This window comes from Thunnus thynnus, chromosome 4 (genome assembly GCF_963924715.1).
Source record: "Thunnus thynnus chromosome 4, fThuThy2.1, whole genome shotgun sequence".
Taxonomy (NCBI): Eukaryota; Metazoa; Chordata; class Actinopteri; order Scombriformes; family Scombridae; genus Thunnus; species Thunnus thynnus.
This window is the reverse complement of record NC_089520.1, coordinates 9,440,036-9,452,724: the sequence shown is the minus strand read 5'-3', so window position 1 is coordinate 9,452,724 and position 12,689 is coordinate 9,440,036. Positions and strand designations below refer to the sequence as shown.

The following is a 12,689-nucleotide window of genomic DNA, read 5'->3' as shown; positions in this document are numbered from 1 at the left end:
GCTTCACTGCAGCCACAGCATCCTATTCACTCAGCCTGATGTTTTTGATGCCACACTGACACAAACCATATACAGAAAGCTCTACTGGAGAGTCTACAGATATATTGTATGCTTCATACACCTCTATACCCCTGCTGTGAAAGGTGAGCAAGCAGCACAAGGGAACATTCCAGTGTTGTGTGTTCTCTTTTTGTTGTAATTTGCAAGGATGGAGAACTCAAGATATACCAGAAGCACAGTCTCTTCTGTAAAGCACAAAACACTTCAGCCTCCCTCTTGACCTTTGCCAAACTAGAGCTCATTGATCTTCTCAGGGCTATACTTGAGTATCAAAAACAATGGCAACACATCTTGAGCCACTCAAATACAGAATATGTTTAATTGAGTATCCTTTAACCTACTTTTTATAACTTCCTTTAAATCCTTGAATGTTTCTGCGCAAGCACTCACAGCAATGGCCTCTGGGATATAAGAAGCCACAACAATATGATTGGAGCTACACACTAGTGCAGGCATACTGCATGCACAACAAATCCAGAATAAAGTGTGTGTGACAAGGAAGAAATGCTCAAGGCGACACAGGGAGTAGCAAAGGATGGGGAAAGGGGACTGTGGTAGTGAGTGGGTTGAATATGCATGCCATCATGGCCAAATAAGCAGATTAATGTCCTCAGTAGTCCCGTCTCTGTTTTTGCCACTGGATGACAGCATGCATTGATGAACCCCAGAGAGGAAGACATCCTGTAATACAGTACGGTCAGACTACATAGTGGGCTTCGGCCTGGGCAGTGCAAAGCAATGGTTGGAGGAAAGAGGTTAGGAAGATAAAAAAAAGAACTGTGCTGCTCCCTGCTGGGCAGGGTCTGGTCATTTATTCGTTCACTGTTGAATGACTGTTGACCATTGCTGAGTCTCCACAATGACATGTCCAAAAAAATGTAAAAAGGGAGACTTAGCTGTAGAAATGATTGATAGTAGAGAATTTAAAGTGTTTCTAATGCTTTTTCAAGCACATCAAGTAGCCCACATCCTGAATGACAAGTAATATTTGGTTTCACAAAGATAGATGACATCTTGGAACAGAGGTTATTAATTTAACATTGTTCAAACAGTTTGCCTCTTTCCATAGCACATAAACTTCTGATGACCCAGTTGAGTGTCTTGGTTTTTCTCTGATTATATAAGTCTTAACACCAGTTTTAGCCAATAGAGAGTGAAGCAAACACTGATGATGTGTCTGAGCCTCTGACTAAAAACATTGTTATTGCATTTCATTGCATTACATCATACTGTTTAAATAAAAATGACATAGTAATCCCATCTGTGCGTCTGTATGCCTCTATGAGTGAAATGGTGTGCGCGTGTGTGCTTACGTTGCGCAATCTTGGCCAAGTGCAGACGGTTGACCCAGGAGATCTTACTAAGGGGGTTGGGAGTGTTGAAGACCACCATGAAACTAACAGGACGTCCTGACCTGGAGGAGAACACACAGAAACACACAGGTACAAGTTCAGATGCGTGAACACATCAGATGTATTGATACTGAATTTTTAACATGTTTGTCACAAAGTGCAAAACAACACAGGATATAAACACTTGTGCTGGATGGTCTCATTTTTCATTTCATCATCTGAGCAGGTCCGACAGTCTATATTGTGTGATATTGTGGGAATTTACTGGGATTTTACACCAGAGGCTACAACTGGATTTCATTGTGCAATCCTGTATTGTGTAATGATAGCGAAGCTCAGTTCAATTCAATTCAATTTTATTTATATAGTGCCAGATTACAACAGAAGTTATCTCAAGGCACTTTTCACATAGAGCAGGTCTAGACCGTACTCTTTAATTTACAAAGACCCAACATTCCCCCATGAGCAAGCACTTGGCTGAACCATAAACCTTGAAAACAAAATGTACTCCCTTTACTGGGAGAAATAACTGCAGGAATCCATCATTTTTTGCATGTGTGGTTGTGTCTCTGTGCACACAGGTGACATTTTGCTTAGGTATAGTACACTATATGTACTGACACAGAGCCACATGAAACAGCAGTAATGTTACTGTATGACCTTGAAATGCTGTTATTACAGTAATTAAACTGGATCAATTTTCAGTTTCCCCCTGTTTCTTCCAATTACATTCCTGCTTACAGGTCACCTTAGTGGCAAAAATTTGTTGGAGTTAATGTCAATAAAGCACAAACCTGTTTACAAACCTGTAAACAAAAATAAATGTGCTGGCTGTTCAGGTGGCTTGGACAGACAATTAAACCTTTATCTCCAAAACAAGACAGCGGAGAGGCATTTCAACAGGTAGAACTTTGAATGCAGAAGGCAGCCCTAAACTTACTGGTACACGCAATGGATTTTCTTTCCATGCCACCACAAGCAATAACGAGTTCAGATGAACACTAAAAACTTATGGCCAAGCATCCCCATACAGCTGGTAACTTATAAGAGTATATGCCAATAAAGAAAAGATTGGACTATTTGGTGTTTTAAACAATAGTCAAAAAATCAGATTATTTATCTGGTTCCATATTTTAAAACAGTTATGGTGAGAAATTCCAATTTAGCAGACTTAAACTCAAATAATGCTGAGGTCACATTGATATTCAAAGATCTGCTTATTCAATCCTGATGCATGTGAACTTTAAATATCCCAGGTAATCAGTTTAAGATCGTAATGTGTTTCAATGATGTGGTCTGTTTCCAAATGGTACTGTGAGACTCATCACTGGGTGAGACTTTAGAGTTCAAAAGTAGGCACTCGAAACATGGGCACTGACAGTTCTCCATCACCTCTTACTTTATACAGGCTGAATTTACAGGGGGGCATTTGACAACAGAGGAGTGAAGAGTAGGATTTTGATGAAAAAAAAGGCAAATGTGCATTTCATGACATATTTTGTGGGTGTGCTATATACAAACACAAGCAAAACAATACAGTCAGAGAAACAAAGGACCAACAAGGACATTTTTTTCATTTCGTGAGACTTTAAGTTTAATAAACAAGACTTTTTTTCTGTCTGAATAGCTGCTTGTATGCTTGTAGTTTTATAACGGTTCAGTCCAGTAAGCGGATGCTTTATGATTCAGACTGCACGTCAATATTCAGGGCAGGTTGTGATGATCACACAGCCCGGTCACAGTAAATCGGTAATAGGTGGGTCTCAAAACGCTACTAATATGTGGGCTCTGCTGGGATAAGGGACAGCCAGTACGGACTTTTTGGTGCCAATTCAAGCTCAGACACAGTTGGACACTGGATCGTGACAGAGAGAAAAAGAAAGAGAGAAAACAGTGACAATGTGAGTGTACAGGTTATATAATCACAGAAATACTTCACAATTTTGTGCATTAAGAACACATGATGTGGTGTATGACAGTTTTATTGGCCTTTCTAGAAGAAGAGATTTAAATCGCAATAAGATTTTGCCTGGATAAGTAAAGAAAAAAGGCAAGAATACCAAACACACCAATGGATATGAATATGCTGCAGGAGTGGTATAGAAAGTTCCTGTTAAACTTCATTTCCTCAAAACTGGGTTGCCGTTGCAATCCACTGAACCAACTATATCTTCCATCCTCTGCAAAGAAGTGAGCTTAAAACTTTTCAGAGACACCTTTAAACCCTGCAGAAGTGTTTGATACTCAAAACAAAGGTTTTTGGTATACCTTTAAGCTCTTAATACACAATATCCTGGTAAACCAGAACAAACTTGATTGAGAATTGATGGTGTTCAAAAAAACCCGAATCATTTAACAAAAGTTCTCAAGAGACGGATGTCGTGTCTCATGCACAACACTGACTAATCTATGTATGTACTATTCCCATTATGAAACCATAATTTAAAGTTTAACAGAGTTGAAAAATGTCTTGTCTTCCTCTTCAAAGTAAATCATGCAAATATAGTTTGCTTAAGGCCTTGTAACATGCCAGATCACACATATTTATGCTGGAATTTGCATTTTGCCCCTGTCTCTTTATGGTAATTTAGATGCTTTTGGCAAGTGGTAAATATGTTGTCAATCTCCACGTTTACCACACACATTACAGGTATGAGTAAGCACATATCCCCTAGTGGTTCCCATGTAAAACTGGGAAGGTGTAGATTATTTAACATAAATCCCATCGAAAAACAAAACAAGTCACTAACTTTAATTCATTTCTGACAAAAAAAAGAAGGAAAATTAAAGATTGAAGATTCACAGATGGTAATGCAAAAATAATTGAAAACAATCCTTATACCACTGTGAGTGTGTTTTTCTGTACAGAACAACTTACAGCAATATATAACCCGTTTCTGGGTTATACTATTTGCATTTAGGAAGTGAACCACTGAAAGAGATTGGTTCAGCAGAAACTATATTTGTAGTGCATACAATAAACTTAAAAGTCCACTCTGTTCTGATTGGCCAGCTTTCTAGAAGCCTGCTGTGGGGCAGCCATATTATAGACATGTAAAGTTACCGTCGATGCAAACCCAACACTTCCTGCTTTACTGCTTCAAATTAGAAGCTTTTAAATGACTAAATAACTGGAGACTTTTATTGTGAAGAATTTACTTGAAATTAAACATGTTCCACGCCAAATTAGCAGAGCTTTGTTAGCGGCGCTAAAAACCAGTTGACACAACAAGATATGGAGATATTTGGAGCTCTTTGTTCAGTGGATCAGTTAGAAATAATGCAGGGAGCAACAGTAGAAGCAGAAACAGCAACAGTGATGATGATGTTTGATGAAGAGCTGTAGACAACCAGCACACCTCCAACAGATAAACAACTTATTTTACTTTGTAATGAAAAAACACTCAGCATGCCAGCTTGACTCAAGTCATGGTTCAGCATGTCTACCTCCAAAACAATGGAAAAAGGTCATAATTTTAGCATAGTGGCGCAGTAAACTGAGGCGCTGTACGTGTAGCAGATGACCATATAAAGAAACGTCACAGGCTGACGTCAGCTTGGGCTGAAAGTAGAAAAAACATTGGAAACCGAGCATTCAAAGCAATCTGAAGCTGGTGCTTTTTGCTCACAGGAATTACTTCTACATACCTTCACCTCATTATCTGACACGTTGCCCACATTTAACATAAACATCCGACATTGTAACATTACACGGTATATATGACTGACAATAGAAAAAGCATAATAGGTCCCCTTTCATTTTAATCTTCTCATACTGAACCGCTGAATTAGAAAAAATTATGTAATAAATTGCCCTTTTTTTTAAACAAGGATTTTTTTTTAATTTAATTGAATGGTTTCAATTTAAGGTGATTACTCTTAAACTGCTTATTATATAAAGATCATATATATACAAATATTTACATGATTTACAGTTCAAAATCTTCCATAACAAACTATAGTAGTAGGATTTCACTTCTTTTTTTTTGTTCTTTACTCGATATGTCAACTTCTCAAATACATCTGTACATGTTCGAGTCAAAATCCAATCCGAAATATTAAAACAAACAACATATGGAAAAACCTTAGCAACAAAGACTACGGAATGGATGGCTATTTATGGGTATGTATGACAGGCAAGGTAGGCAAAAATGTTGCAAACAAAGCATTCAGAGCAGGTTGAAGCCTGGGCTTTTGACTTTGCAGAAAGCATTTCTACATATGTTAAACTCAAGTTTTGGAACTTTGACCATGTTTAGTATAGATATCCGACATCATATCAGTATATATATAACAGAAAATCACAAAATGAATGATAAATCCCCTTTAACATTCTCATTTAGCCTACCACAAACCACTGGGTGATGTTTATTTTATCCCTCCACGTCTTTCTCTCTTCATGAGTTCAAAGAGCTACAAATTGGGTCCAGCTACTAGTACTGCACTACAAAATACAAGAGAAGGTGAAGTAAACAAATAAGCATCAGCCAAAATGTTTTCATTGCCTGATCCTTCATGGATGCCTGACCTTAAGGGTACTCAGGTACCTGACACTGTTTGGTTCATGTCTTCCTCCATGCCAAACTACAACTACTGTCAAACGGGCTGGAGTTCTGTAACATGCTGTGAGCTACTTGCTATTTGTAGTAGCATGTCATGAGCTACCAAGTATTTGTATATACAAAGATGACCTTTTGGATGATTATTATCATAATTTATTACAGCTGATTCTTGTCATAAAGTTTCTCATTTGGTTTTGTGGCCACAAAAACTGCACACTGGTCAAGCTGCTCTGCTCTTACTGTATTTGGCAGGAAAGGACAGGAAGGCCATCTAAGCTCTCCAGAGAGCTATTAAAAGAAAGATCTGTTGTTGAATATAACAGACTATAACATGTGATGAACCACAATGGGTATAATTCATTGAGATCAAGAGACAAATCCATAAACCCAGTGACAAACAAGCTCTCAACAAATCATGGCCACTCCACCTGAATACCAAGGCATTCCTAAAATATCTTGTTTCCATGGAAATTACCAAAAGATAACTGTGTATGCTATGTGTCTGATTTAAGTGAGTTTTCACACCTATAGCACACCCAAAGTCAATACCAAAGAGTTCTCTTTAAGCTCAACTGAGAGCCAGGAGTTAAAATTCTTCTATCCAGGACGACCATCAAATGGCTTTTGATAAGCACAGGTTGTGTTAAGTGTTACGATTAGGTAGAGCATTCTTTCTCAACCGGGGATCCGCGGACCCCTAGTGGTCCACGGTGTAATTGTAAGGGGTCTGTGAAATATATATTTTAAAAAGATCTTATGACCTTTACAGCCATACCGTATTACTTTAAATAGTGGCCAGGGCCTTCATTTACCTCAACTGCAGAAGGTTACAGGCCTTTATTTGAAGCAGACTTGTATTAGAGGCAGGGCCTTATTTCTAATGCCCTCTGTTTGATTAGTATGATAGGTCATATTTTAGTACATAGCCTTGTTTTGATCTGCTCCCATTTGCCCTGTTAAAATTACTGCATTATGCTGTTAATACAAACTCAACACTTCCTGTATCTGTTTCAAATTAAAAGCCCTCTAGCATTTCAGTGCATGGAAACTCTTCATTTCTTAACAAGCTTTTAATTATGTTTGTAGAAACGGTTGTTGAAAACTCATTGTCTTGCAAGGTTAGCGACGAAGGAAAAAACAAAAAAGAAGAAATGTTTTTCACTATAGCATTAGCAATATGGAGAAATTGCTAAAACTAAACAAACGTCCATCTGTTTCGGACACCAGTCAAACAGACTCTGGTCCGCAAGAGAAAACAAAGACAGAGAGCAAAAAGAGGCAATATAAAGCTATAGATTTCTACCTTAACATTTAGTTCACGGTCACAGTTTGTTAGTTTAAACACTAAGTTTAAATATTTGGTGGTCTCTCCTGTCAACTAAAGTAAAATAACTGCTTAATTCTGAGCAGTATAAAGTGAGACTGGCAGCATCGGCCCTGAGTTTGCAATGACTTAGCCGATGTGTATACATTGACAGGAGCACTCTGTTGTCTGGATTGATCAGGCTTTATTGGAACTACAAGTGAGCTGGCCAAGGATGAGATGTCTTTTTAAAGCACTAAGCAGCTTTTCAAAATAATGATCCTTTCTCCATCACCTGTACAACCATTTCATAGTGATTCTGAGGTGATGAAAGAAAGACAGGAAGAGTGTGGTGGGGGGGGGTTCCAGGCACACATATGCAGGACAATTTTACATTCAGACATCATTAGAGGGTAATTAAGTGGAGAACAGAGCATAGCCTGAAATTCAGCTTCTGTCATACCTGCTGCTGCCCGCTGCAAATTCATTTTCATTTCACAGAGCATGGAAGAAAAAGGCAGAGAGAGAGACACACACACATACAGAGAGAGAAAGAGACTGCAGACAAGAACAGAATAAAGTAAGATCTCAAACTTCCCTGACATGTTGAAAAAGTGGAGCTTTCACAAAGAAGTGTAATTCATACAATGCGCTGCTTAAATATAGCAGAGGCAATTTGCCGAAGACAGAAGGGGAGACAGGGTGTGATGAGAATACAACTACTCACTTGGTTGGATTCCTTGCGCAACACTTCATACCCACACGGCCTCAAACATGCTAAACTAAGCACAGTCTCTGATTCCTCCCTCCTGCCCGCTGATTGACAGCCGCAGTGCAGGTGTGGTGCACTGCCAGAATGGAGAACTAGACTCAGGCATGCTGGCAGAGGGGAGATGAGGAGAGCTGAGAGGTAAGGAGAGTCAGAAAGGGAGGGGAGGGGAGAGAGGGCAGAGCAGGGCGAGGGAGCGAAGCGAGGACCCGGCCCAGCTGATTTATGGGAGCAGGTCAGTGCCGAAGCACACGTGTGACACTAATGCACAAGGACAGGACAGATGTAGGAGTGAGTGCTGAGTGGCAGCCTGTCATGCACCCATCCTTCAGTTCACCTCCACAGAAACAAACAGGAGAGAAAGAGACTAAGTTTGCTGTGCAAATAGTGAAATGAGTAAAAGGAGATGGTTCAGTGTCCCTACAAGGGTTTGTTGATCTAGTTCTAGACGGACTTGACAATCAGTCTGAAAAATATTACTAGAGATAGACTTAAGGCGTGGTCAGACTGAGTGTGAATTATAGAGGTGACACGGTTGGATACAAAGTCAATATAAGGTGTGACGACTGGTGTGTCTCCCTTTTGTTGTGGCCACTTGAGCCAGATCATAACAAAGGACACAGGTGGACACAGATAAACACAGGGCTCACTGTAGGTGGTGTGAAATGAGGCAAAAAATAACAGAAAGAACAAATATCTCAGATCAGTCGATCACATACACACACACACATCTGATGTCTGTACAGTCAGTACACTGGTTATTTGTGACATGTGAGCATTGGCATAGATTTTTGGGTATGGATGCTGGGGACATATCCCTACCAATATCAAGGTGTTGCTGGATTGTCCCTACCAATATTTTTACCGATCTCAAACAATCTAGCTACTTTAACTTCACGTAATGTTAACCGTAACATCACTGCATAGTTGCCAGCTTTGTGTGTTTTCTGCAAAAAGGTGCGCTATTATGATAAAGAGTGAAAGAACAGGATATGGGGGATATTCAAGCTGATGATTTGGCAACCCTCAACTTCAAGCGGTACACGTTGTTGACTAGCAGCAGCCCAGCAGCAGCAGCATTAGTGGAGTCGGTGAGCCGGAGAATCTGAAGAGGTTAGTATTTATAGTTTAAACGTTCCAAATGTCACAGAATTGAAAACGACTTCACACGACAAAACTAAGATCATTTGATATTATATTTAATTTCAGGTGTTAGGTGTTAGCTAATTTGTGAATGTTGCTCAGACATGCTTTTTAATTAAACAGCTTTATTACTGCTGGTGAGAATTCACCAAAAAGCAAATTAAGACATCTGGTCCTTTTTAAAGAAGAACCAAAGTGTCAGTAACAGCTGAGCTTAGTTAAGAAGAATTTTCTGTGATCAATCCTCCCCATTTTCCATGAGTGGATCAAGAGCAGAGTTATTATTGTATATGTGTCATTAGACATGAACATTATTTATAAGCTAAATTAGCCACAGCTTGTCCAACTGATGTGTTTGTGACTGTCAGGCATCAATTTATTTTCGAAAATGCTGCTGTTATTAACAGCCTGAGCAGCACAGAGACACATAGACAGGTGAGCCGCAGCCTCTTAGGTGAGCTCTGGTGTCACAGTGAAAGATCTAGCCATTAAGTTCAGGAGTTGAATGAAAAATTATACAAATAGAAGTTTTTGAGATGACTCAAAGATAGGTTTCTATACATTTATTTTATTGTAACATTTATTGTGACAGCCTATGATATTTGTTAGCTATGATGTTATTTTTAAATATTAATTTTGGTCTTAGATCTATAGTTGAGTAGTCCATCAATAAAATAAAATGTAAAAATCAGAGAAAAAAATCATGATCCAAGTCCGGTTTCAGGCAAGTCAGCAAATGCATATTCAGTCAAGTAAACATTTTGCAGAGTCAGGCTCTTTACATGTGTATGTGTGTGCATACATGTGCCTATGAAAGAGAAAAGAGTGATAGAGAGCCAGTACACATACACAATTATTTTGGCCGTCTGACAAAAAAATGTTCCAACCAAAGTTAAAACCAAACCTACGTCCTTGCATGCATGTCGTATTTGCATTAATAATGTTGAGTAAAAACAGGAATTCACATGTTTAGACTGCCATTCCCTGAAAGGTAGAGTAGTCGTCTTGTGACTTAAAGGCTCCTATTGAAATTCCGGCACCAAATAGTCCTATCAAGTCAGCCCTCCCCTCTCTTGACAATTAAGAATGTGCTGCCATTGATTGAGTCATAAATAGCACTTTAACACGCTATTCCTGTGTATGAAGCAAGATAATGAACATGTATTCACTCTGGTATGACCTTTCATACTGTTTATTACCAGTAAATACCTGGCTGTCAAAATTTATACGACCCAGGTCGGCACCTTTTGGATTGTACACATCTCTGCTGAACCACAGAATTATACCAGACCTTGTTTAAATCTGTGTGCTAAACAAGGTTGATAAGTTTAAGTTCATTTTAAATGCCTGCAGTGTTTATACTAAAGACGGCTGCCAGAAGGTGGTGACCTGGTGTTACTTTTCCTGAATTATTTTCTGAATTATTCTTCGAATAATCTTTGCAAGGGTTAAACATCACACCATATTATCTATTTGGGGTTATAGTCACCCCATCGTGATTATACAGGAGCATTTACTTCTTCAGCTTTATTTCATTTGGACAGTTTATATTTTTAATAATTATCAAATTACTGCATTATGACAACATAAAACTCCAGGTTGGGGTCTTGTTAGCAGTTTGTTGGACGGGTCGAACCAACATCAGAAAACCTCATAATGTACAGCAGGTATAAGCTTAGTAACCAGAGATAAATCATTCTTTGAAAGCTTCCATATAAAAATTAATCTAGGGCAAACAGTGTGTGAAGATTAGATAAAACACCTCTTCACTAAATGATCTAAGGAGCTCATTTCCTCAATTTGTTTTGACTATTCTAACGTCAACACAAACTTTTCCACAACAGTCGACGATAGAAAATGTTCCGTGGGTGCCCTTTAGCTCCAACAAAGTGAACTGTGGTTATTCTTGCATGTGTGAATGCGAAGAAAAGAAGAAGAAAAAAAAAACCCAGCAAGCAGTCTCTGGACAAATAATGCTGAAAACTGTAGAGCGAAAGGTGGGGGTGAGTGCAAGGGTGGAGCTATTCCCATTCCATTATACACTAATGCACAAGGACGTGACAGATGCTAAAGGAACACTCCACCATCTTGAGAAGTCACATGCAAGAGGTGTATGAATGTAACAGGGACGCTCATTCTGCACAGACATTTGTCATTTGTCACATGTCATTTCTCAGTGCTGTGAGGACCTAAAAAAAGAAATTCCATTAATTGTGGTGAAAGAAAAAAAAATGATAGATGGATATCTCAAGATCTGGACAAATAAAATCAAAACAATCTGCAATGCTAAGAGAAATTATCTTGATTAATTATCTGTAATTGTGAGAACTAACCCTATAAGTGGGATCCCGCCATGCATCTATCTATAGCGCACCTCTCTTCAGACACATGGAGCAATAAGACAAACTCCTCTGCTGTCCAGACACTAAGATAAGGTCATAAAGATTCTCCAGAGTCTCTTTGGGAGCATGTCTGTTTGGACAAGACTCTCAGCCAGAATGAACTAGAGAAAATGAAGCCTGAATGAGTCTCATGACTGTGAATATAAGGTCTATCATCCGCCTTGCAGGTAGCCTGTACAGCCTCCATAAAAGGGCCAATGATAAAAAAAGAGGCTTTAGGCTTACAATACTGTTCCTTCATGTATGCTGCGCTAACGGGGGGATGAAGCAACAAACACATTTGGTTAAACTATGAAATTTGAACTCTGTATCTATCACTTGCCAGTAAGGCCCATGTATCTGTGCCTGTGGTTGCTCCAGCAGACGCAGTAAAAGAGGATGTTAATGAACTGCTGTCACACGTAGGCTGCTGCCTTTGAGGCAGCAGTCAGGATTCTCTCCACGTACTCAGTCTGTTTGCAGTGTGGAGGCTGTGATGTGCTGCCTGACTGCAGAGAGTCGCTTGCGGCCAGACAGGAGGGGACCAACTCAGTACAGGGGGTCCCTGCTGTGGTCCCACTCTCTCACCAGCAGAGCAAAGGCTCGACTGTGTGCGCAAGTGTGTGTATGTGTGTTTCCGTCCCTCTATGTGTGTGCTTCTTTGTCTGAGATGCATGCTTGCTCGTGCGCAGGTGTATTTGCCAGTAGCATGTGTGAATGCTGAATGCACATACAGACTCGGGAACACCGTTGTGCCCTGTAGATTGTTACTCAGATTAGTAACAAAACGAAGATGAACAGCGAGGGAAAACCACGGTTTGTGTGTGTGCAATAGTGTGGGTGTGTTTGTGTTCGTGAGAGAGACAGAGCCAGTCTGCCCGCTGCTCTCCCCTACAATCTGCCACTGCTGCACCCTGGGTAGTGTCAGAATGGTTTGGGTACCCGCTGTGCCACCTGTCACCCCCAGCCCCGAGGCTCACTGCCAGTCCAGCCACCCGACTCTGAGGCCCAGCCTCAATTAGATTGCTATCACACAACTAGGATTGGATCTTTTTCCCGACAGGAGATTCCTCTCTTTCAGCTGTGCATTGTTATCTTTTGCCTCTCCACATAAACTCT

General features: G+C 39.8%; 1 protein-coding gene across 4 annotated transcripts in view; it reads right to left on the bottom strand.

Annotated features, from left to right (window-relative positions):
* The window catches only part of arhgef10la (Rho guanine nucleotide exchange factor (GEF) 10-like a), a 125,159-nt gene that overhangs the window by 63,535 nt on the left and 48,935 nt on the right, over positions 1 to 12,689 (bottom strand). For all 4 annotated transcript variants that reach the window (XM_067586494.1, XM_067586495.1, XM_067586496.1 and 1 more), the window contains one exon: positions 1,374 to 1,474. In XM_067586494.1, coding sequence (XP_067442595.1) covers positions 1,374 to 1,474 — 101 coding nt within the window. The remainder of the gene's footprint in view (positions 1 to 1,373; positions 1,475 to 12,689) is intronic.